At 41.5% G+C, this 26,192-nt stretch overlaps 1 protein-coding gene across 1 annotated transcript in view; it reads right to left on the reverse strand.

The window, feature by feature from the left end:
• Positions 1-4,614: 4,614 nt before the first annotated feature.
• LOC111845524 (syntaxin-binding protein 4-like) overlaps positions 4,615-26,192 on the reverse strand; it is a 38,475-nt gene continuing 16,897 nt past the window's right edge. The window contains exons 12-21 of the mRNA XM_023815002.2: positions 24,788-24,879; positions 24,079-24,175; positions 22,112-22,239; positions 21,525-21,608; positions 20,332-20,523; positions 19,658-19,774; positions 19,314-19,366; positions 19,086-19,177; positions 18,788-18,839; positions 4,615-6,627 (exon numbers count right to left, since the gene is read on the reverse strand). Of these exons, the coding sequence (XP_023670770.2) occupies positions 6,528-6,627; positions 18,788-18,839; positions 19,086-19,177; positions 19,314-19,366; positions 19,658-19,774; positions 20,332-20,523; positions 21,525-21,608; positions 22,112-22,239; positions 24,079-24,175; positions 24,788-24,879 (1,007 nt within the window). The 3' untranslated portion in view covers positions 4,615-6,527. The remainder of the gene's footprint in view (positions 6,628-18,787; positions 18,840-19,085; positions 19,178-19,313; positions 19,367-19,657; positions 19,775-20,331; positions 20,524-21,524; positions 21,609-22,111; positions 22,240-24,078; positions 24,176-24,787; positions 24,880-26,192) is intronic.

The raw sequence follows: 26,192 nt of genomic DNA on the forward strand, positions 1-26,192 counted from the left end.
ATTAGTCTTATTAATACCCACGACTACCTGCGCCCCCAAGCGGCCACTCCCGCGCTTTGCACTGCCGCCCGCGTCTTAAGACGAGTCCGAGCGTAATTAATTTTTTATTACATTTTATACGTTGATTTGTAGCATAAAGCACATGCACACATATGTAGTACTTATGAACAAATCAATAAATGGAATAATAAAATACAAGTTCTGTTCTCCCTCACAACGCCGGTCGTAGCCCATGTGGCGCCCTAGGCGAGCATCACAGTCAGCGCCCCGCTCACCCCCCACCCCCGACAGCTACAGCAAAATGTAGCTGAAAATGGATATTGTTCAATATTTAATAATTAGTACTACGAGTAAAATCATCATTATATTATTATTAGTATTAACACTGCTATTACTAATAATAATTCACTACGTAACAAATCTTTATTTTATTTTTGTTCCTGGGTATACAGTGTGTTTTCCTAATCACTTGTGCCTAAAATAAATAGAAAATGACACAAATTCTTTGCTTCTGGGGTCAGGACAATGATATTTTTAAATTTATCTATTTTCGCGAACATTTTCGATTCACATTCAATGCTGAGTAGACTTCCAGAATATTCTAGAGCTTTGACAACTGTCCAATAAAGTCTAGAATTGGCCAGAATTTTCTATAACTTTGTGGAAGTTTTTAAAACTTTCTAGAATTTTCCGAGACTGCCCAGTAGCATCAATAGAAGTATAAAAGTGCGGGTGACTGAAACAAACATTTCAGTTTATATTATTGCAAAGTGACAAAATAGTGAATACCAATATTATTTTGAATGGCATCAAGAGGCTGCTTGCACCCAGCAGATGCCTTTTGCTACATTTGTGGACAATTTATCAAGACAAGAGCGAAAAAGTACTCAGTGAAAGCCTCTGTTAAGATGTGCGAGGCTTACATCATACTTCAGGATGCCTGTCGGGGATCAAGACCAGCCATGGGCACCTTATTTCACATGTGAACATTGCAAGAAGACTCTTGAAGGCTGGTACAGGGGAGAAAAAAGAGCAATGAAGTTTGCTATCCCAAGAATTTGGCGGGAACCAACTGACCACTCCAGCAACTGCTACTTCTGCATGGTGGACCCTTCAGAATGTCAAAGTGGCAAGCAAGCAAGCAAGCACCTCCTGTCATGTATCCAGACATTCCTTCTTCCATCGCCCCGGTACCACACCGCCCTGAGCTCCCCATTCCCACCCCTCCGGAGAGGGATCATCCATCTTCAGCAGAGAGCAGCCAGTCAGACATTGAAGAAGATATTGCAGATCACGATTTCACAGACATGGCTGTGGAGAGAAAGCAATACTTCCCCAACCAGAATGTCCTCAACGATCTGATCAGAGACCTTGGTCTTACAAAGTCCAGTGCTGAGCTTCTGACATCTAGGCTCAAGGAGTGGAACTTGGTGGATGAAGATGTGCAAGTCAAAAATCAGAGGAAGCGTCACGAACGTTTTTCCAACTACTTCAGTCACTAGGATGGGCTGTGCTTCTGCAGCAATGTGGCCGGTCTATTCGAGGCAATAGGAATCACCTGTAACCCAAGTGAATGGCGCCTGGTCATAGACAGCTAATCCAGGAACCTCATAGACAGCTCATCCAGGAGCCTCATAGACAGCTCATCCAGGAGCCTCATAGACAGCTCATCCAGGAGCCTCAAAGCTGTGCTGCTTCATAACAGGAACCAGTACCCGTCTCTCCCTGTGGCTCACTCTGTGCACCTGAAAGAGGACTACACCAGTGTGAAGATGTTGCTGAGTTACGACTATGGCTGGGAGGTCATTGGAGACTTCAAAATGGTGGCATTCCTGATGGGCCTGCAAGGCGGCATCACAAAGTTTCCTTGTTTTCTTTCCCTCTGGGATAGCAGGGACACTCAGGTGCACTATCACTTAAGGGATTGGCCACAACGGACCGAGTTCTCTGTGGGGAAGAACAATGTCAAGTGGAATCCGCTGGTAGACCCTCGGAAGGTGCTGATGCCACCACTGCACGTCAAGATAGGTCTCATCAAACAGTTTGTCACGGCTTTAGACAAGGAGTCAGCAGCTTTCAAGCACCTCCAAGATCTCTTTCCAAAGCTGTCGGAGGCAAAGGTCAAAACTGTTGTCTTCGTCGGACCACAGATAAAGAAAATCATAGAATGTGACGATTTCGCCAAGAAGCTGAACAGGAAGGAGAAAGCAGCTTGGAGCAGTGTGGTTGCAGTGGTTCATGGATTCCTGGGCAATCACAAGGCTGAAAACTATGAGCATCTGGTTCAGAGTCTCATAAAAAACTACACCAGAATGGGATGCAGAATGTCCCTGAAAGGCCATATCCTTGATGCTCATCTTGCCAAATTCAAGGGAGCTTACTCAGAGGAGCAAGGTGAGCACTTTCACCAGGATATAAAGGACTTTGAACGTCGTTACCAAGGACAATATAACGAAAACATGATGGGGGACTATATTTGGGGGTCTGTTCGAGAAAGCGATTTGCTGTGTGTCTGCAAATCTAGAAAATTTGCTCATTTCTGTATCATACTGAGTCGTTTTGACTGTATTTGTGTATTTGCCAGCAAGTATTGTTCGTCTCTGACTGCACGTATGAACACAAAAAAATTCGCCTGCTCTGTCTGTATAAATACGATACTTTTTAGACTGTGGTCATAAAAGCAAAGTTTGCGATGAATATAGCCATTTTTCCATAATAATTCCTTGGTTCTTGGTCCTGGAAGTCTGCGTGTCTGGTGTTCGACCCTGTGCAGTGTCCCTGGCTCTGCCTCGTGTCTTGGCCCCATGTGCCCGTCCTCTCGTCTGATCTCTTGTGTTCCCTCCCCTGCCCGCCTGGCGTGCCCAGAGTGCGTGCCTTTGGGGGGGTACTGTCAGATCTAGCGCCGCCCTGCTTGTATGATCCCAGCGTTTCCCTCAGGGGCGGCTTCTAATCAGCCGTGCCTGAAGCTTGTTAGTCTTACCTCTTGTTCCAGCCCTCTTGTTCCTGTCCTTTTGTTCCTGTCCTCTTGCTGCCTTGCATTTACTCCTTTGTTAGTCATGTATACAGGGGGTCCTTGGGTTAGGACGTCTCGACATATGACGTTTCGAGTTTACGATGATCACTCCCATAAAAACTTAAAAAAATGAGAAGTGTTTCGGCTTATGCCGTTACCCTCGTGCTTACGGACTAAGTGGGTGATCTAGTCTGGTTGAGCGCGGCGGAAGAATAGGCAGTAACGCGGGGTATGAGTGAGGGAGTTGGCGCCCCCCAGTACGCTTACCTACGCCATTTTGGACTGTTAAAAGCGCAAGTGTTCCGTTTATGAAGAGGACAGCCATCACGATGGAAGTGAGATTAGACATAGTAAAGAGATCAGAAAAAGGGTGTGTTTCAACACACCAAAATTCGGGTTATGTTACTGTCGTAGGAACGGAACTGTGTCATAACCCAAAGACCCTCTGTATTAGTGTTACTTAGTCCTCTGCTCCCTGTTCGGTCATTGTTTCGGCCGCTGCATCTTTCCTGTCCTCTATCACACCAACCACCTGCATGCCCTCTCTCACCACATCCATAAACCTCCTCTTAGATCTTCCTCTTCTTCTCTTGCCTGGCAGCTCTGTCCTCGGAATCCTTCTCTCTCCTCTGTACATCCAAACCAACCCAATCGCGCCTCTCTGGCTTTTTCTCCAAACCGTCCAACCTGAGCTGTCCCTCTAATATACTCCTTCCTAATCCTGACCGTCCTCATCACTCCCAGCGTAAATTACAACATATTTAACTCAGCCACCTCCAGCTCTGCCTCCTGTCTTTACATCAGTGCCACCGTCTCCAGCCCACATAGCTGGTCTCACTACTATCTTGTAAACCTTCCCCTTCACTCTTGCTGATTCCCGTCTGTCTCAAATCACTCCTGCCACTCTTCTCCACCCACTCCACCCTGCCTGCACTCTCTTCTTCACCTCTCTTCCACACTCCCCGTCACTCTGAACATACTCCCATTGCTTTGAACACACTCCCTGTTACTCTGAACACACTCCCATTACTTTCATTTAGCATATGCTGTTTTTAAATTAAATTTGATGCTATAGACATAGACCTGATATACTGGGATGAACTATAATCTGAATTATTAGTAGAAGTGCCTGAATGTATATTCAGCTGAAGGAGCATAAAACTGAACAGCGTGTAAGCAAATTAATCATACAATGAACTCAGGCTCCACTCAGCAATTTTACCTTCTGCCATCCTACACAGAGATGTCATTTCTCTAAAATAAAGCGACCAGCACTTCCACATACCCGCAAAAGATGATTCCAGAACACTGTGCAATGTCAGAAGGAAAAAACATGTCCTGTAGCATAAAGGATCCATTAGCTAATGGGCAAACGGTTCAGAAAAATAGCGTAGAAAAGACAAACCAGACAAAAAGATGCAAGCAGACAGGAAAATAATTCACTCGCAAAAAACAAAGCACAGTAGAATATGGGGAATTAAAAGGTATAATTACAAAATATTTTTTGATTTTCCTTCTTCAATTAACTGTTTTTCAGTTCAATGATTTATAGAAAACCCACAATCTCACAGCACTTAAAAAAATTTAATATAAATTCGCAATCATAGTAAAATGCGATTTATTTTAATGGCAAATATAGGCAAGTGACAGCTGACTAGAATAATACTGGTAATAAACATGGTTACAGTATCTTCTGGTAAGTTGCAGGGTTAGACCACAAACCCATTATCTTATTCTATTCCCTCAGAAAAACCAAGTAATTCTGCCCTTCCTAGTAATAACCACTAAAAATCTTCTTTCTTGGCGAAGCACAAAGGGACAGACAGCCAACCTTGGGTTTGTCATGATAAGCTGTGAAAAACGTGGATTTTAGAAGAACATTTAAATGCACATTGGAAATGAATCGTGGCCAGTTCTTGGCACATTATTAGTTACAACCTGTTCCTGGCAAGGCAGTACTTCATTATACAGCGTACAGCATAATCTACAATGATATCTAACCATTCTCAGAAGATGCTGTGTGACAGCCTCCTTCATTCCAGCTGGCTTTTCTTGATTGCAAGTATGTGTCCATCTCATTGATTCAGAGAAGTGTAGTCATGTAAAAATCAAACTGAATTTCAGATTGTGGTAAATATAGTTTGTGGGTGGAGGGTAGAGAAACATCAATCTGACAGCAGCAGAGTGTCAAAACCCATCAGCTCTGAATGAGTGTACTAGAATGACAGTTAAACAGTGCAGTGAGTAAAAGAAGAAATAGGGGGTGTTGGCCCAGGATGACTTTGAGTTCCACTGGAAGGAGGAGGAGCTTGTGTAATCGGGTTGCCTCTGACGCTCCTTGGAGTTACACTGGAAGGAGGAGGAGCTTGTGTAATCGGGTTGCCTCTGACGCTCCTTGGAGTTCCACTGGAAGGAGGAGGAGCTTGTGTAATCGGGTTGCCTCTGACGCTCCTTGGAGTTCCACTGGAAGGAGGAGGAGCTTGTGTAATCGGGTTGCCTCTGGCGCTCCTTGGAGTTTAGGCAGCTGGCAGGCTTGGGAACATCTCAGTAGGACATTTCGGCAGAGTTTGCAACATTGCTGGACCATGTCTGGACAAACCCAAGGAACTACTTCCTGGAGTATGGCCTTGCATGGAGATGGAGAATGAGGAACCAAGGCAAACCAGCAGATAACTGGCTAGCCTTTGAGAATGATGCCAATGACCATCTGACCATTGTGAATCATGAAGGAACCAACCAAGGCTGAGAAGGATCTCCAGTCGCCTCCCACATAGAGCCCTTGCATGTGGTTCTTCCTCAGTATCCCCTTAGTAAAGGAATCTGCACCAGTATCATCTTCCACACCATCCCTGCTCAGAAGACCCAAAGCCATCTCTCCATTCCACAGGACACACCACAGATCAGCCTGCTGCCACTCCAGTCCTGTCCAGGGGACCAGATGCCATACTTCCCATCCTGCCAAGTGCACAATCTTTGCAGCCTCCATGTGGAGACTCAGTGTTATGTCTTCCGCATCCTATCGCATGGACGCTACTGGGACAAGACAAACTGCGTATAAGTAACTACCCATAATAAGCCTGGGTAGGACTACAGGACCAGTGGGCCTGTGGTAATACTCAGACTTTGTGGTCCAAAGTTTGCAACCTCAGCCGTGCCTGTGTCTTGCCAGCAAAGATTGGCTTTATTAGTGGTTTTCATTGTGGAGATCTTAGGGCTGAGGCATGTGTTGGAAAGGGGGTAGGGAATATGGTTTGGGAGATTAACGCAAGAACAAGAGGCAGGGTTACAGCGATCAGGTGATTCCCCAAGCCACTCATCATCAGATACAGGCCCGTTAGCATCTCAGCAGGGTGGATCTGCTGAACGTTAAGTTGCATTACTGATAAAGTCTGAAGTTCATAGGTCATTCCCTGTACTCATTTCTCTTGGTTTTCTTGTTGCTTTATGTTTGAGCCTCAAAAGGACCTTGTAGGCTTTTCTTACAATCCATCAAGTTCCTCTCTCCAGCTTGTTTTCAGTTCATTTTTTCATTTCTTTTATTCTTGAATTTCCCAGGAACATCTCCTGATGGGTTTTTCAAAAAGTCCTGAGCAGGAAGACCACGTCTGGAGAATCTGTCGATGTGGAAGAGAGAGAAATGAGATATCAAGCTAAAATACAGTACTAGCTGAGGCAAAGTGTGTCAGCTTAGCCATTTCAAAACCACTCCTTATAGTCGCACCAGTCAGAGATGGGCATAAATACATAGAAATATATTTAAAATAAAAATACAAAATACTGAGTGGAAAAATGTATTTAAATACAAATACAAAATACTGTGTAAAAAAATGTATTTAAATACAAATACAGTATTTTGTATTTTTAAAGTACACAAAATACATGTGAAATTGGTCATCAAGTGCAGGCATCCCTATTAGGCTGCAGGGTTCCCGCTGCCGCTCGTCACTCTCGTCATTGACGAAAACGGAACCCATGGTGACGAAGAAAAACGGCATCAAATCGTCACTCTGGCGAATTCAATTTTCAAATGACGAATTTTGAATTTTTGAAAAGTCGAATTTCATTTTTTCCCAATTTTCAACCGTAGCACCCGTAGCACCTAATCAAAACTGGCCCGGCGCCCCGGACACACGATCGTCGATCATCCATGTCAAATGAGCATGGGCCGTTCTAAAAGTAGCAAATGTTATCGATCGGTGTGGGGACATTCTAAAACACTTAATGTGAAAACGCTTAATGTGGTTTAATGTACCAAAATAGCGACCAATAATCACCAAATTTCGCACACACACATCTGGTCATAAAGACTTTCACCTAACAAAAAATCAAAACTGAAATACAAGGAATATGGACTTCCGTTAAGCGTTTTCCCCTCCATTGACGCCCATTATAAGGAAAAGGCTTAATGTAAAATAAAGTCCATATTCCTTGTATTTCGGTTTAGATTTTTTGTCAGGTGAAAGTGTTTATGACCAGATATATATGTGAGAAATTTGGTGATTTTTGGTGGCTGTCTTGGTACAAGTTACATTAAGCCTTTTCCTTATAATGGGCGTCAATGGAGGGGAAAACGCTTAACGTAAAATAAAGTCCATATTCCTTATATTTCGGTTTTGATTTTTTGTCAGGTGAAAGTCTTTATGAAGACCAGGTGTGTGTGTGTGCGAAATTTGGTGATTATTGGTCGCTATTTTGGTACATTAAACCACATTAAGCGTTTTAGAATGTCCCTCTCAAAGGTACTATGAAACACCGGGAAAGTATTAGCTTACCATATATATATATAGTAATTAGAACATTATTTCCGAAATGCGTACTATACATCATGTTTTCAGCACACAAATTTTTACACAGTATTCACGATTCTCCCAACCTTATCAAGTAGACTCGTGACTCGCCCATGCCATTAGTTGACCAATCACAGTGTGATTGTCAGAAGATGTATATTCAGTGAGTTTAATGATTAATTTATTGAGAAGCGGCGAGAGAGTGACTAAAAAAACGGATGCTGAAAAAAAGTGAAGAATTTGATTAATAGAAGCAAAAATACAAAGAAAAGTGAAGAATTGAAATCAAACTCCAGGGGGAACCCTGCGGCTGAAATATATCTGGACATATTCTGAATGCAAAACAAAAACATTTAGATGTGTACTACTGATTAGAAATGATCTTCCCTTCCCCTGCCCTGTAGGAAAAACAAAACTATTTTTTTTTTTCCCCAAACATCTTTTATTACGTTTTATCACCATCATGACTTCAACTCAGTAACAAGAACTCAGTAACACAAAGTCAATTATAAAACTGATGGTGTACTCCTCAAGATGGTGTACCTGTGTGTTTCAGACATCCATCTATTCGAAGTGTAAATATGAATCTCCTTTCGCGCTTTAAACAGCAAAGTACAACTGAACCAAGTACATCACACTATTTTATTCATTCATTCATGCTTCTTCATCCACCCCAACGTTCCAATAATTCCTGCTGCCCCACTAAACACTGCAAGGATTTATTTGCTCTAAATGACCTAGGCCTATGTAAACGATTTTGAAAAGTTTAATCGATTCACACTTTATGTCATCGCTGCCTAAGATATATAAAGTTCTGTCATATCACCCAGCCCTAACATGCAGTAATGTTTTAAACACATTTCACTAGCTAGTTGATAGATTAAAAAAAAAACTATCAAAACTGATTGGCTAACAGGCAACTAACGCTATTTTCCTCCTACAAATGTCGGTGCTTTTTTATTCTTTCATGTTTACTGAAGGCAAATCTGAATGATGCACCATTTTAACTTTAATCAACACGGAATTGATCAGGATGACACCCTTACCTTAATGCAGAAAACTGAGAAAAGTCGCTGATCCAATGCTGACTCTGCTGCAGGCAGCTCACGTGCATGAGTGTTAAGGTTGGGGGAGGGGTGTGTCTGAACCAAATCAGCACCCAGATAAAGAGGTTGATTGGCACAAAGTATTTTATGTATTTTGAAAATACAAAATACTCATCTTAAATGTATTTAAATACAAATTACGTTAGATTTTTCCCAAAGGCTTTACAATACAAAATACAAAATAGTATTTTATATTTCAAATACGTATTTTAAATACATTTATCTAAAATACTGCCCATCCCTGGCACCAGTATTAACAGCAACAGTCCAATACACCAAGGTATTTTTTTGAGCACTACCCAACCTTGTCTGGCTGGCCAATACCACACTGAGTTGTTTAACTAAGTAAATTAATTAGCTTAGCTGGTGGTGAAATTTAATAAACACATGGAATGGCTGGGGTGCTCCTGAGGAGAGGTTTGGGAACTGAAGCGGTGTTCATCTAGCCATCTAACGAGATATCAGTAATGTTTTGGAAAATAGAAGAAATCATTTTTTATTTTATATAGCGTTACTGTTGTTTTACATATGTTATACTGTGAAACTGTGTTTTTTTCTGAGCAAGTATACAGTTACTACCCAGATAAATAGCCCTAAATAGATAAATAGCCCTAAACACAGCATTGTACATCATTAACTGGTTAACAGAAAAAGCATGTGAAATTACAGATAAAACCTCCAACCTTGCCAAGATCTTCCAGAAATGTATTTTTCAACGAATTTAACTTTCTTTGAAGTTCCTTTTCTCGAGAGGTTGGTACAAGGCAAGAACAAGCAGTAACTTTTAAGTGTTCTGGAATGTAGATATTTGCTGCAAAATGTTTTATCATTTTAAAGACAAATTCAGCTAAATACATTGCCTATGACAAAAGATTAAATAGGACATACGAGGAGAGACACGGAGCGTGAGTCTCATAGTGCTATAATGAATACAAAGATAATCCCTGCATGGAGATGCCAGCAGAACATAGGTCTGCACTGGGCTCCGCACTGATATATGCTGCCAGTCCAGCAGTAAGTTACTGGGCACAATCTATAAACTGTGCATGTGAGCTAAGAGCAGAATTGTAATGTAACTTTCCTGTTTGTACATAAAACACGACTGCAGAGAAATTAACCTCACAGAGGCAAATAACTTTGCTGAAGAATACATCAATATACTAATCAAAATGAACCATAGATCTACAGCAAGTACATCTGATAGGCAATAACTGCAAAATGTTTGAAATATGGCAATTCAGTCTATATAAGTTATACTATGATAAATATGAGTTTTTTTTACCATTAATATATCAGACAGCCAGACTATATATAAATATCAATTTTTAAAATCAATCTAGAGCTACATGTTCATCAGGGGATTTACCATGATGGATTAGTCAGCTGACAGAGAACCACCCAGCAGCACCACACACACACACACACACACACACGCACGCACACACACACGCACACACACTGACAAGCACACATACACACATACGCACACACACAAAGACACACGCACACACACACACGCACACAAACACACACACAAGCACACCGACACACACACATGTTGGCGTACCTATCTAAATGGGGACTCTCCATTCATTTCTATGGGCAAAACCATAATCGCAATCACAACACCCTTAACCCTCACCCAGCCCTAACCTTAACCCTAAGTCACTAAACAAAATAGGAGACCTAAAAATGGTCCCCACAATGTAAAAATAACAGGTTTTTATTACATTGTGGGGAACATTTGGTCCCCACAATGTAATATAAACCTAATTCACACACACACACACACACACACATGCTCGGGATCTTACGCATCGCTCTCCATGGCTATGGATTTGAGAGCTTAATCTCTTCCTGTCAATTAGTCTTTGTTATGAAAGCTTTGAAAAGACCAGCATGTAAGCCTCTCCTTATACGCTGGTTAAAAATGGCTCCCAGTTAAGACATCCGTCTTGCTGACAATGATATCAGTGTAGCTACAACAGCGGGTAGAGCACTCGTGACTTGAGATACTGCCTCGAGATACCCAAGGACACAAACACGACAGCCTGCCTTTAACTGGCATTCTGCACAAAGTCACGACAGCCTGCCTTTAACTGGCATTCTGCACAAAGTCACGACAGCTTCTCACATCCAGTAGATGGCTGAACTGTCCTTAAAGCAACAGCTAGAGATCAAACAGTATGTACAATAAGTGCATGCTTACCAGCCATCTTGCTATGTGCATGGCAGTAGTAAGCAGGCCTATCTGAGCTGCTAAGTGCTCTCTTTGATTTATAAGGCTTTGCAGGAATGGTATATATTACATTAAACCTAGCTTCAGTTGTGATATCTGGGGTTATTCTATAGACTTTAGAGGAGGTGTCTGACAGCATTAGACAGCTTCTAGATGGGGCAGAATATCGTTGCTTGCCAACTCCAGGAGACTCAGGCTAACATAGCAATCTATGTTTATGTCAACAGTATTTTCAAACACTCTGCAGGGAAGCATCATAAAAAAGCAAAAACTTCCAGTGATGAGATACTGAAATATTATCCCTTAGAAAACAGTGGAAACCAGTACATAAAGAAAAGTACATAAGAAATTTACAAACGAGAGAAGGACATTTGGCCCATCAAGCTCGTTTAGGGAGAACTCAACTAATAGCTCAGAACTGTTAAAATCTTATCTAACTCTGATTTAAAGGAACCCAAGGTTCTAGCTTGCGCTACACTAGCAGGAAGACTATTCCATACTCTAACTACATGCCTTGTAAAGAAGTGCTTTCTCAAATCCAGTTTAAAATATTCTCCCGTTAATTTCTACCTATGGTCATGAGTTTATTTAAACTAATATTGAAGTAGCCATTTGGCTGAACAGCATCCAGACCTGTTAGAATCTTATATACTTGGATCATGTCCCCCCTTAGTCTCCTTTGCCCGAGGCTGAACAGATTCAGCTCAGCTCATAAGACATTCCTCTAAGACCTGGAATCATTCCTGTAGCCCTACGTTGACCCCTTTCCAAGGCAGCAAACGTCCTATTGGCCTTTTTAATTGCTTCCCCACACTGGTAAGAGTGGGACATAGAAGCATCAACACACACACTGAGGTCTTTCTCATAATCAGCTACCTTTATTTCAGTGGAACCTATAAAAAATTTGTACTTTATATTTCTGCTCCCCACATGGATTACCTTACATTTATCTATGTTAAATTTAATCTGCCAGGTATCAGCCCAGTCGCTAATTAAATCATGATCTTGTTGTAGCCTCTGTGCTGCTAGTTCAGTATCTGCTACACCACCCACCTTTGTGTCATCTGCAAATTTAACCAGTTTACTGTATGTATTGGCGTCAATATCATTCATGCAAATTCGGAACAATAGTGGTCCTAAAATTGAACCCTGCGGTACCCCACTATGAACGCAGGCCCACTGTGACATTGTACCTCTAATAACTACCCGCTGTTTTCTGTCCATTAACCAATTTTCGATCCAAGCTGCTACAGCTCTTAAAATCCCTGCAGAGCTTAATTTGAGCTTAAGCAGGAAAATCACTCCCACCTGCCTCTCGTTAGCCCCTCATTAGTCTTTGCACTATAGTAGGCCTATATAAACCAGTACATAAACAGTAGGCCTATATAATGAACACAGTATTTACTGTTTGCAAGGTAACTGGCCTATACACACACTTTGTTCTGCATAGAGTGAACAGATCCCACATCACATATGCTCATGAAACAATAAGGACATGATCCCACACCAGGGAAATGTACTTGTTAAAACAGCCAATTAAAATCGAAAACAAAGAACTATAACAATAGAAAAAAAATCAAAAATTATAAAAATTTGTGTACATCATTACACATATTGTGCATATGCAGTGGATATTGCACAGATGCAATGAACATTCATGAGTAATAAACACTCACTACCTAAAAATGGAGGTACAGTGGTACCTTAGAACTCGAACTTAATCCGTTCAGAACTTCGGATCGAATCCTAAAAAGTTCAAGTTCTGATCAAATTTTTCCCATAAGAAATAATGGAAAACTAATTAATTGGTTCCTGGCCCCAAAAAATTACACCGACATTTTTAGCATTTAAACACAAAATGAACCGGATAATACAAGAGGAGCATATACTGTACTTAACAGATCTAAGCACATTTATCAAAACAGTAATTTTTAAAGTAAGAAAATAAATGTATCCAAACAATGTGTCCTGCCCCGATCATCCGCTCCTTCCGTGTGTCACGCCCCCTCATTAACCCCGTGTGGAATCCCTGTGTGATCAGCTGTTTCTGGTTGTTGTCTGTATGGTGCGTTCGTTTTTCTCTCGGAACTCGGAAATTCCTAGTTGAGTGACATCACGTCTGACAATCTCCCGTTCGAGCTACACCACATCTCGGAACAAACATGGCTGCCTCCATGAACACGCTGCTGTGTGTTGTTGCTTTATATTTTAGCAGATTTGGAGTTTTCCAAATGGAGAAATGGAGATTTTTCCGAGAGACAAACAAGAAACACAAACTAGTCAAACCACATTAAAAGCTTAATAAAATATTTTAGTACATTCATAGCGATATTCTTTTTTCGAATGGCAAACAAACTACAAACAAATCAAGTCGCCATGTTGAAATTACGTCACAGGGGCAACTTGGACAACAAAATCTTGTACGACTTCAATGTCATAAAAGAGGCATGTTTCCGACGGGAAGTGACGTTTTTCGTGACGTTTAGTGACGTTTTCATCCGAGTTCCGACTTGGAGAGAAATAATCGAACGCACCATTAGTCCTCTGTATTTAGTCCGCGTTTCAGTTTGTTTCCCCAGTCCGGTCATTGCATTGTCCGTGTGCGTTTTGCCTGCCTTACCTGTAATTAAACCCCGTATTCCCCGATAGCCTGACATCTGCGCCTTTGTCTCTGTTCCGTCCCCGCTGGGCACGACAATATTATTATAATTAAATGTATTAATGGTTTACTATTAAAATTAAAATAATTAATAAGAAATCTTTATTTTAAAATGTATTTTATTATATAATAATTACTGTTACTGTCTATCATTGTCTAAATGTATTTTTATTGTCTAAATGTATGTATTCAGCTAGTGTAAACATGCAAGATACCATCACAGCGAATGCGAGGATGAGACCGAAGCGTTACCCTTTGTTTCCGCTGAGAGACGTGCCGCGTGATTCATTTCCCCGGGCATACAAATTATCTTAGGTTTGCGTTCACGGTTTGACTTCTGAGATTCAGATTGAGTTCTAGGTAATTTTTTTTCCAACTGGTTGGTTCGACTTTTAAGAAATTCGAGTTATAATGAGTTTGATAGTGTTAAGTAGGATAAAAGTATGACACTAATCCGATAGACTAACATCCTTTAAAATATATCTATAAGTAGTGCTGATGCATGGCTAATTCATTTAATTTCTGCACGCAGTTGCATTCTTAGGTCACAGTGTTACCGATTTTGCACTGCTGTTGTCAGCATGCCATCCGACTAACTACGCAGGCTGAGCCAGGAGTGAAGACTCAGCAGGAACACTTGGCAATTAGGGCTGCACTTATGATGATTAATCTAGCAATTATTTTTTTCGATTAGTCAACTAATCTAGCAGCAATTTTTTGAATAACCCAATTTAGAAAATGTGACTACTCCATAAAAAAAAATCGAACAAAGTTAAATAGTCATATCCCTGCCCCTGTCCTCCCCGTCATGGCGCTAAGAAGCCACACCTGTTACTCATTTATCGCTCTTGTCTTGCCTCTCGTTCCTAACCCGTGTGTGGAAATCACTCCCATCTGCCTCTCGTTAGCCCCTCATTAGTCTTTCCACATAAGGACCTGTTTGTCTTATCATCCCCAGTCCAGTCATTAATGTCTGTCCTCCTGTTGTCCTCCCCTGTTCCAGTCTGTCAGTGGACTGGTTATATTTAGGGTGACCACCTAATCCATGTCAGGAGGGACACTATGAGCTACAACAGGATTTGTAAACCACCATTTCATACATTTCAATTAAAAGGAGCAGGATTTCACTTAAGCACTGGGTTCTTGCCGCATGCTGATTGGTCAGTCTCCTATAATCATGCATATGTGTCAGTAATGTTAATGCGAAACAGCTGGATGAGTCTTTCAATCTAGGAACTAACCAAACATTTTAGCAGAGCACAGAACCCTTTCAGCTTTAAAGTAGTTCGTAAAAGCTGAAGTAGCTCATAGTGTCCCTCCTGACATGGATTAGGTGGTCACCCTAGTTATATTCCCCAAAGCGCAGGGAATACAATGAACTTTTTTGTTGTGGGGCGTAACACAAAAAAACGCTGACAGTACAGTTTGTTGCTTTTCTCTGACTGCATTGCTGCTCATTCCAGGGGGTGGGTTTGACATTGCTGGTATTTGTGACAGTAGGCACTTGCATGCTGTATGTTCTGCTGGATTGCTGTAGGGTCAGCTTAAACAGCCAAATGACAGCCGCACCACTGACGATTTCTCGACTTGTTTTGCCACAATACCTCTTTTCTAAAATGTTGTGGCTGAAGTTTCCTCTGAGGAAGCACTCTCTTAAATAACTGGTGTGTATTATTGAAAAGGTAGCATGTAGAGTGCTCCGCTAACTCAACCAACTTTGCTGGACGTCGGTTATCCATTCCTGAAAGACTACAATATGATTGGTTGGAAAGTTTGTTTCTGTGATGTGATAGGCTGTGTCTAGCAAGCAATGATCCTGATAGTTTATCAAAGCTTCTCATTTTCTTATTGTTTTATTTTCTATGACAGTAAGTGTACATATTCATATCATCTAGCCCTAAATCATACCATAATAAGTGAGAAGATAAGGTTCTATACCACATATCTCTAGCTCTAAATGTATTTCTGAACTCTGGAATCATGTAGAGCTACACTGGTGACCCATAGAGGCTCTCGTGCAGGTAGAATTGTGTTGTTAAGTACTATTGTATTATTATTATTAATGACTTATTTTGTTAATTTGCACTCAGCCCAATCCCTGACATCCTACTAGGGGCCTCTGTGTTAATTATTAGGTTTCCTTTTTTTTAATTCTTTATAAAACCATCAAAGATATAATGCTAGGTTAAGAATCATGTAATTTTATCATATAATTGGAGTGAAAGAACACTGAATAATCTCTATGATCAACATAATAATCTTCTGAAAGATTATCAGGACACCACCTATGGAATTCTAGATATACAATTTTCTGTGGTAATACGATTGATAATCTAAGGGACTTCTCTCGTTATCCAGCTGCCACGGATGTAGCCCATCAGGCAGCATTGAGCTTTGCAGATGTGGAGCCCTAGGCAAGTATTATGGCGCTGGGGACAGAACCGGCTGCTCTCGAGACCCTTGTGGGTGTCCCTGATCCTTTAGAGAGCTCGGAGAGCAGAATCTGTTGAGTTCAGATGTTCCTCACGCAGTTTCCTAGCATACCTTCTTCCCCATGAGCTCTGGTGTTGCCAGCCTTACTCGCGTCTCAGCCGAGCCCATTACCTAAAGTCATTTTGCCTCTTTGCATACCAAGACTGTTGCTAATATCTTTTGGAAGCTGCTGTATTTTTTGGTGTTCCTGGGCACACCCTCCTAAGGTAGGCCAACTGCAGACTCTTCCTCCCCTGCCCCGGCTCCTCCGCGGGGTGTTTTTAGTCCCGTTTGCTCCTCAGCCAAGCCCTTTGGCTGGACTCATTTCCTCTCTTTGCATCCAGAGACTGTCTGTTGAGAATAGCTGTTATTTCTGCAGCTGGTGGGTGAATGCTCTTACGACAGGGCAGCAGTGGGCTCACGTGCCCCGTCTCCTCTCCGGAGTGTACCCAGACCCTCTCGGTGTTCACACACTGCCTGCTCTTTGGCATATCCAGCTCCCGTAATGTGGGAGCAGATTTAGCCTTTTCTCCCACCAGCTGTACTGCCTCTTCCAGCAGTTTTTTCTTCATCTTCTCTTCTGCTGCTTCATCTCTTGATAGTATTGTTTCAATTTCCTTCACTGTTACTCTAATTTTGATTTTGAATTCAATTTTCTCAATGCTGCTGTCCTCCATTGTTTGAAATGAAGAAAATTAAGAGAACAGAACTTCATAGGATTCCAAAGAAGATGGAATCTCACAGTATTTCCTCATTGTATCGTTGTGGCTAAGTAGAGACGCATGCTGCTGATCAAACCATCAATCATGACTAGGGTTGCCGCTTTCAATTTTAAAAAGTAAGGGAAGCCACTCCCCCACCTCTCAAGGTCCCCCACGATAAATGCAACATTTTATTTTTTCAATACAGGGCAATTGCGCCATATGCAGGAAACTCTAATCCTCATGTTTACGAAAATATGTAATTGCAAGACTACATTGACATGTTCCCTTTGCACAAAAAAAACAGAACAAAAATTAACCATCTTATTTACAGTATAAACACAGGATTAGCTACAATCAACAAGAACAATATTCACAAATCAAAAAATTTTACCTCTCAAATTTTACTTCTTGGCTCTTTCGCTGGCCGATTCTCCCACTTACACTTTTTTACACTTTTTTAACTTAAATGTATTTTTCCATCAACTTAAGTCTGGGGTTTACGCACACATAAGTGTGATTTATACTTCTGTGTAGAATCTATGCCGTACCCACGTAACCTACACCATAACCTACTGGTCCACTCTGTAGCATCATTCTTCCTCTTATGCAGATGTTATTTGTTGTCTGTTACGAATTGGGAGGATTTTATTGTATTTAGATATTGATAAAGAACAAAAAGAGTTCAAAATAAATTTCTCACAGGCCCAATTGAGTAATTTTAACAGTAAGGACAGAAATTGTAATGATTGGCTCAGAGAGCTCATGCAAAAGCAGTAGCGGTAAACTTTAAATCAGGACTGGAAATTTATGGCATTAATGTGTTGCGTTAATTTTAAAGTCATAGCGCACTATTATTTCTTTGGTTGAATTAATGCATGCCGCATTTTGATACTGAAATGGGAGCATAGTATGAGCAAACATTTTTAACCGAGACCTATAACATTCCTTCCTCGTTGTAAACAACATGACAATTTAGGTCCTGGCATTTCACAGAATCCCAGAATTCAAAGAACAATTTTTAAGCGCTTTTTTAACCTAAGTGCCTGATGGGAGAATAGACCCTTTAGAATATACCATTGCCGTACCCACAAAAAAACAAGAAATACTGGTGAGCAAGTCATCTTATCTTTCCTGATGGCTGAACTGTTTTGATGGTTAAATGTGTTTAATTACTCTCCTTTCCAGACATACTCAGAAACACACACAAATGTGAAGAGACATTTTTTTCCTTTTTACACTAAATTTTAAGCACGGAATACTCCAGAAAAATTCAAAATATTACCAACTGGTGAATTTATTTATTGACAAACAAACAAACAAACAAACATTGCAAACACACATGTGCAAACACACACACACACAGTCCAGGTATTCATATCTTTGTGGGGACTCTCCATTCATTTCTATGGGCATAACCCTAATCCCAACAATGCCAACCTTAACGCCTACCCAGCCCTAACCATAACCATAAGTAACCAAACAAAATACAGGACTTTTGGCATTTTTAGTTTTTTGATTACATTCACATTCTTACATTCTTGAGGGGCCTGAAAAAAATGTCCCTACAAGATAAAAAGTTACAGGTTTTTATCACATTGTGGGGACATTTTTCCCCACATTGTAATAATTACAAAACCACACAGACACACTATTGGATTTTGCCCTACATTTCAAATCTCCGACACAGTATGGTGAAAAAGTAGGTCACATCCTTGGACCAAATATCAAATGAAAATTAATGAAAATTTTAAATTGCTACGACAATGTTACTTGGCTTTGAAAGAAATAAATACAATGCCAAACTTACTCAGCAAAGTCTCCCTGGGCCATACTGCTGTCCTCCACATTGCCTGCTGCTTCTAAATGAAAAAGTATATTGGTGATTAATGTTTCAATCAATTACGGCCTGCAACTAGTGATTCAAAAAATAACATGACAATATAGCTAATAGTTTAGTCACTCTTGACATCAAAACAGTGTCGGAGGGCAGAAAATATTGATGGTGAAAGAGGTGAATTAAATGAGTCAGGAAGGGAGCTGACAACGCTGCAGTGGAATAATTGACAACGCAGTGGAATAACTGATTATGCAGTGGAACCTCTCACCGTCCTCAGTGCCCGGGGAACAGACTCGCTCCACCAGTGCTTTGGCCTCAGCAGCCAGCCGTCCAACAGGCTCAAGAATGGATGGGGAGATGCTGGAGAGCACAGGGACACACACGCCATTTAGCATACTCCTGGGGGAGCACCCCCCCCCCCCATGCCCACGCTCTGGGGAGGGACCGAACTGCATACCAGCAGTAGAATTTCATACAATACGCAATTGTGCATTACCCGCCGTTCTCCGTCCCAAATAAGCTGGACGAGGAGAGCACTCGGAACACGTTCTGGAACAGTAAGAGAAGAAGAACACAATCCACAACGATCAATATATTCATTGGTTATGACAGTTTGCTCTTTGTTTCTGTCCAAGATGTGACAATTATGATTCCTGTGATGTTCATACGGTGAAGAATATGATCTCAGCAATACGTTCTTACATGGACATAACCTGGAGTGGAAATTGTGGTGATGGCAGGTTGACAGAAAATCCATGAGAATGTAGGCCAGTGATTCATTATAGCAAGACTATGCCTTTCCTTATGCAGATATCCCGACGGACATCACGGCATGCTTACCCGTACAAATCCCAAGAGCTCTCTGTTGGAGACCTCCAGATGTTTTCTGCTGAGTTCAGATTTCTTTAGCTGGCTTCCCATGATTGAAAGCCTTCTCTTCAGTACAAGAACATCCTCCTGAAAGAATCCAACATTTTATTAAGTGTCCAAGTTGTTTTTCCAAATTTATACTATTCAATACTACTAAATTTCCAAAATTTTAGAATACTTTACATTTTGTCCAATCAATCACACTATTTATCTGAAGGACCTTACAGCAGACCTTGGCAAAACACCAGAGGTATTTTTACTGGCTCATGTGATCATTAAACAAATATATTGGGTGAAGTTTTCAAGTATATGAAAATGAACAATTTGTTGCCCGCAAATCTTTCCTTGAGTGAAACATAAACATATAGTAAAATCTAAGAAGTCTATTATTGTAGCTTTCACAAGACATGATTACAAAATGCCCCTGTTGAGATAGTGAAGCTTGGGTTTGACCCTCCGCAAAAAATAGTAACCATTAAAGGTTTAACATCAAACACCCTTCCAGGGACTAGATCCTCTATCCATGCGGGTCACAGTTCCCTAAAGACTATCCTGCCAGCTCTATCGGGTTATGATGTCATGTCCAGTGAAGCTTCCCGCCTAAACGGCCATCAAAGATGGCACCTCTGGAGGTCTCCGCCTACCTTGAGAGCGTCCCTTCCCGGTCGGTGCTGCTTCCCCGCCAGCTGCTGTTTCAGGTCCTTGATCTCCGCCTCCAGAAGCTGGATGGCCTCCTCGTAGTCCTGCTCGGCGCTGTAGGACTGCCTCTGCACCACCTCCGCTGCCGGTGCCTTGCCCTTCAATGCCTTGCTCTCCCCAGGCAAGGTTTTGGCTTTCTACAGCACAAACCAGCAGGAGGCGTCAAACCTACCTGTGACTGTGAATCATTTCCATTGAGTGCAATGGGTCTGCTCTGGACATCGGCACAAATAATGATTCCATGTAATCAACACCTTTTGCACCTCTACCAAGTCAGAATTCTTCTATCCCTCAAACTTGCTTGTTGCCAGAATACCACTAGATGGCAGCACGTAATCATTAGCCCTCCTTCGGTGACTCAGTAAAACTATCATAGAAACTTAATACATGAATTCCAGACAGCACCCCTTTGAAGTCTGTTCTTGCGGTGCTTTTTGTTCTTTAGTAACTCCTGTGAAATATTTTATATTAGACAAAGGTTTGAAATTAAGTAAGATTACTGTCCCCCGAGCCCGATTTTATGGATTTAGTCATTCCTCACTTTAGAACATAATGATGCTCACATGTAGGATATTTGCATATAAAATCTGTCTTAAAATGACCATTACCTTTTTAAAATGACCTTAAACTGTTTGAAAAACTGTAGTCCTAATGGAATGGTGATTTAACATGTTGGCCATCAACACAGGCCTTTCTTTAGCTAGACATTGAGCGAATAAAAGCTTCCCTAGATATCATTTCTGCTCCATCCCATAATGTTCTTGCTATGCATTGTGTCCTCCATTAAACTGCTAGGAGGGGTTCAACTGAATGGAACGGCCTCTGTGGCCGATCGGAAGGTCGCTGGATCGAGTCCGGCTTCGGCAGAACAGTCACATGTCTGTCAGCCCTCGAGTGAGGCCCTTAACCCCCAGCATGGGCCCTTGAGCGAGGCCCTTAACCCCCAGCTCCGTGGGCACCACTGCAGGTGGCTGCCCTTCACTGCCAAGCTTGATCTCACCTACATGTGCATCATGCAGAACAAGATGGCAAAAGCACAATTTCCCCACAGGGATCAAAAAAAGTGTCAAGATAATAATAATATCATTGATCTATTGTCGTGATTGATGGAGGTGATGGCAGTGGCCCGTTGCTTTACCTGTTTCACTTGCTGATGAGATGCCAACTCAGTTTTAAGCGGATTGAATCCCTCAGGGACACAGCTGATTGCAGGGTCAGGTATCTGTGTTGAATAGCATGAACCGTCAAGTAAAGGAAACCGCTTATTAAAGGACACACCTACAACCGACTGCCAAGACGGGGATTATTACTGCATGCGCATTTGATTTTAGCAAAATAGGATTCCTGGGAAGGCTTGAGATATACCCACAATTGGATAAGGAATACTTGCTTAAAGTACAACCTTTAGAAGCAATTTCGATTATTTGTTCTCAGCGTGTACTTAAAAGTATAGTGATGGCTAAATGACGCTTCATGAACCATTTGTTGTATTTTTTTACCCCACCAGATGGTGCTCTTGGTTTGCTTTGGGGCATACCGTGAGCCCCTTTTTAAACATAGTGCACCATCTAGTGGGGTCAGATAATACAGCAAGTGACCATCACTACTTGAATGACTTTGGGAAATATGTTCAACAAGTAAGGTTTAGAGGTGTTAATCAGTCACCCCACAGAGGCAACCGGAATAATGTACTGACGCAAAAACAAACAGCTTGGTATGTTTTACCGGAGAGCAGAAGGCGGATGTATCCATCAGGCTGGCTGCTTCATGGTAGGTGAACATGAATGGTCCTTGGGCGAAACCCGCTGCTTGCAGTTTGTCCAGTAAAACGTTCCGGGTGGCTTCCACAAATTCTGCCTCAAAAACATACTTCTGTTAATGCACCATATTGTTAAAAAGGCCCTCATATCACAAAAACAGCAGGATCTATATCAATGTTCAACGACTGCATGACATATTTGATTGTGTGTCGGTCTGAATTTAATAAACCAAAGTCATTAGTAAAAGAGTCCTAAAAATTGCATTAAGCCAAATGTTAAGTCATTAAATACCCACTTGTAATATTTTTAAATGTTTTGTTCCACTACATTAACTAATTTTCATTATTAACTAATGAACTAATGTTTATTAGTAATTTTCAACTCATCAGCATTTACCACATAATTACCGAATGAGCGCCATCTAAAAATAAATCTGACAGGTTTCTGTGGGCAGAGCTGTTGCTTCATGCCTGCAGTCTGCCCAGCTCGGTGTAGAAGCTGTTGACATGCTTTCAGTGTTCTGTGTAGAAGCTGTTGACATGCCTTCAGTGTTCTGTGTAGAAGCTGTTGACATGCTTTCAGTGTTCTGTGTAGAAGCTGTTGACATGCCTTCAGTGTTATGTGTAGAAGCTGTTGACATGCCTTCAGTGTTCTGTGTAGCTTTTGACATGCCTTCAGTGTTCTGTGTAGAAGCTGTTGACATGCCTTCAGTGTTCTGTGTAGAAGCTGTTGACATGCCTTCAGTGTTCTGTGTAGAAGCTGTTGACATGCCTTAAGTGTTCTGTGTAGAAGCTTTTGACATGCCTTCAGTGTTCTGTGTAGAAGCTGTTCACATGCCTTCAGTGTTCTGTGTAGAAGCTGTTCACATGCCTTCAGTGTTCTGTGTAGAAGCTGTTGACATGCCTTCAGTGTTCTGTGTAGAAGCTGTTCACATGCCTTCAGTGTTCTGTGTAGAAGCTGTTCACATGCCTTCAGTGTTCTGTGTAGAAGCTGTTGACATGCCTTCAGTGTTCTGTGTAGAAGCTGTTCACATGCCTTCAGTGTTCTGTGTAGAAGCTGTTCACATGCCTTCAGTGTTCTGTGTAGAAGCTGTTGACATGCCTTCAGTGTTCTGTGTAGAAGCTTTTGACATGCCTTCAGTGTTCTGTGTAGAAGCTGTTGACATGCCTTCAGTGTTCTGTATAGAAGCTGTTGACATGCCTTCAGTGTTCTGTGTAGAAGCTGTTGACATGCCTTCAGTGTTCTGTGTAGAAGCTTTTGACATGCCTTCAGTGTTCTGTGTAGAAGCTGTTGACATGCCTTTAGTGTTCTGTGTAGAAGCTGTTGACATGCCTTCAGTGTTCTGTGTAGAAGCTGTTGACATGCCTTCAGTGTTCTGTGTAGAAGCTGTTGACATGCCTTCAGTGTTCTGTGTAGAAGCTGTTGACATGCCTTCAGTGTTCTGTGTAGAAGCTGTTCACATGCCTTCAGTGTTCTGTGTAGGTTGCCACTGGTTTCCTCCCACAAACATTTATTAGTGATAATGGTGTCCCCAAGTCGCCTGTGGTGTGTGTGTGCCCTGGGATCGGCACCCCCCCCCCCCCCCCCCCACACATACAGGGTATCCCCTGCATTTTGGCCTATGCTGTGATGACCAGCGCTGTGAAAGCAGCTCCCTGCCATGGGACTAAATAAGCGGCTGTGAGTGTCTGTTTCCTTACGGGCAGCAGAGGAATGTTTCAGAGGGTCCGCCCACACGAGATGTAATTTTACCGCGGTGGTAAAAACAGGCCCCAGCACTGACAGGGAAATAGTTTCATTTGCAAGCAAAAGGCATGTAGGCCGAATTCTACGTGATAAACTCCACTGGCTAAAGAAGAACTCCCTGGCTGTGTAAATACATTGGCTTTGCAGCTGTGAGCTCACAGTGAGAATCCTCTTTCTCAAACTCACCCCCATAAGCCACAGTTCCTTGGGGGTCTGTTACCAAGCACTGTCTTAATTTCTTCTTCTCTTCTTCTGTGACCTCTAAACCCAAATACCTTAGGGCCTGTAACACATAACGCCATAATATTCACTGTAGACATAATTATCCTGACCGATTTACTGTAATATTTCATTGCTTTCTTTTACTCTCCACAAGAGGGCAATGCAACACCAGCATCAGATAGTTTTTAAAAAGGAAGTAAATCAAGTCCCTCTTACATGTAATGTTAAAGTTAATATCAAACCTTTAATAGAAGCTTTAAAAACACATTTACTGATGAACAAAATAAATTACTATATTTAGAAACTTCTTTAAATGACTGTTAAACTAATCTTTCAATATTGCCTTTCTTTCTCTTTCGATTACATTGTTACACAAATGACCAAAGTTTTAATGTTTTTCTAAATACAGAGTGCATTGAATTTACATCCAACATTAAATTGCTCTCTACTGAAACATAATCCTATCAATGGTCAGTTAGATTAGGGTCAGGTCCAGGATTAGGAGGATCAGATTAAAGCACTAGCTCACAATCGAATGAATACATAAAACAAATAGTACTGAGGCTTGTAGGTTCTACAGCATCCTTTGTGTCTTTGTAAACAGACAACCTGCAAACTGCTCAGAAGACTGATCAATGCAAGGACTGACTGTACAGATTCTTATATAACCTACCAAGTGTAGTTTGTCTGATCTGAGGCGAATGTGCGGGTCGAGGGAGATCTTGGTCTTAGTCGAAATGCCTGTTTCCGGTGCTGTGACAGATCCTGGACAAGTTGAATGCAAACAGCAAATGTTTATAAACCCACGTGCCATCCGAATGGCCCAGGGTGTGACCTTGTACTGCGTTTAACTCATCTTTGTTGCTATAAACAGCCAAATATTATTCAACTGAAGGAATAGTAAACAGCCATGTAACTGATCAACTGTGGAACTTAAATTATACAGACAATCAGCTTGTGAAATTAAGATGGCCTGTTTTCTTCTTAGAGATGAAATCTGACCTAAATCAATGGATTGTACAGAATTAAGGAAGAGACCTTCTGCTGCATAAATAAGAGCCTCATTAGGTGTTAGAACAAGCATCCATGTCATAGAGAAAAAAGAGATGTTCACATTTTCTCTCTAAAGTACAAATTCTCATTAAACAGGACTCGATAAAAACAAGGCAGAAACCCTTACAGATCCTATCCCATTCTCAGCTAAATGATTGATACACTAGTAGCACAGGAAATGATGCAGGGATTTCCTATCTGAAGGGAGTGAATGACTGAGCTGTACAGATGTGCTTTTCTGCATTTTTCATGATGGGGAAGGTCACAGGCAGGTCACAGGCAGCAGGTGAATATAACAGATGGTCCAACGACAGTCTGCTAAACTCCAAAACAAAAGGCTGCAAAGCGAGATCTTCAACCTTAACACTTTTTCAGAGGTACGGAGATTATGTGTATCGGGTCTGGAGCTTAAAAAAAAGTCACAGGTAACAAAGGACCTCAGCAATCTCACCACCTATGAGCTGCAGACACAAGTCAGGAGGGCCTGCAGCATGGAATCCACCATGAGCGGCGGGGAAATGAGATTATGATAAGCAGCAGGAATCTGTTTTGGGTTTTGAGGTGGTTAAGAAGAATGACAAATGGCGTAGCAATTTAAGTTGTATCACAGAACTTGGAAAAGGCAGGCATTTGTCAACCGCCAGGATAAGTGTGTGTGGATTACCAGACTTATGAATGGATACCACACTGATTCATGCTACAGATAAATTTGGCTTTACTGTGTTTAATTCCTAATCCATTATCTTGAGGTGCTTGCCATAGGCAGATTATATATAAATCAATTTACGTAAAAAAAATAAAATTGCAGTTTATATTTGGAGGAAAAAAACAACATAGGAAAGACAGCATCTGGCCCTGGGGAGTTGCCCTGACTAGTGTCCCAGTCTGCCTGGGACATACTCCACCCCCCCATGACCCTGTACTGGTTGGGTAGCTGGAAGTTAAATGCATGGAAGAATGGATAATATTTTTATCTGAAAAACTGATATAAAAAATGCCATTTTAAAGACCCCTGACTGCATATG

The sequence above is a fragment of the Paramormyrops kingsleyae genome, chromosome 5, assembly GCF_048594095.1.
Source record: "Paramormyrops kingsleyae isolate MSU_618 chromosome 5, PKINGS_0.4, whole genome shotgun sequence".
Taxonomy (NCBI): Eukaryota; Metazoa; Chordata; class Actinopteri; order Osteoglossiformes; family Mormyridae; genus Paramormyrops; species Paramormyrops kingsleyae.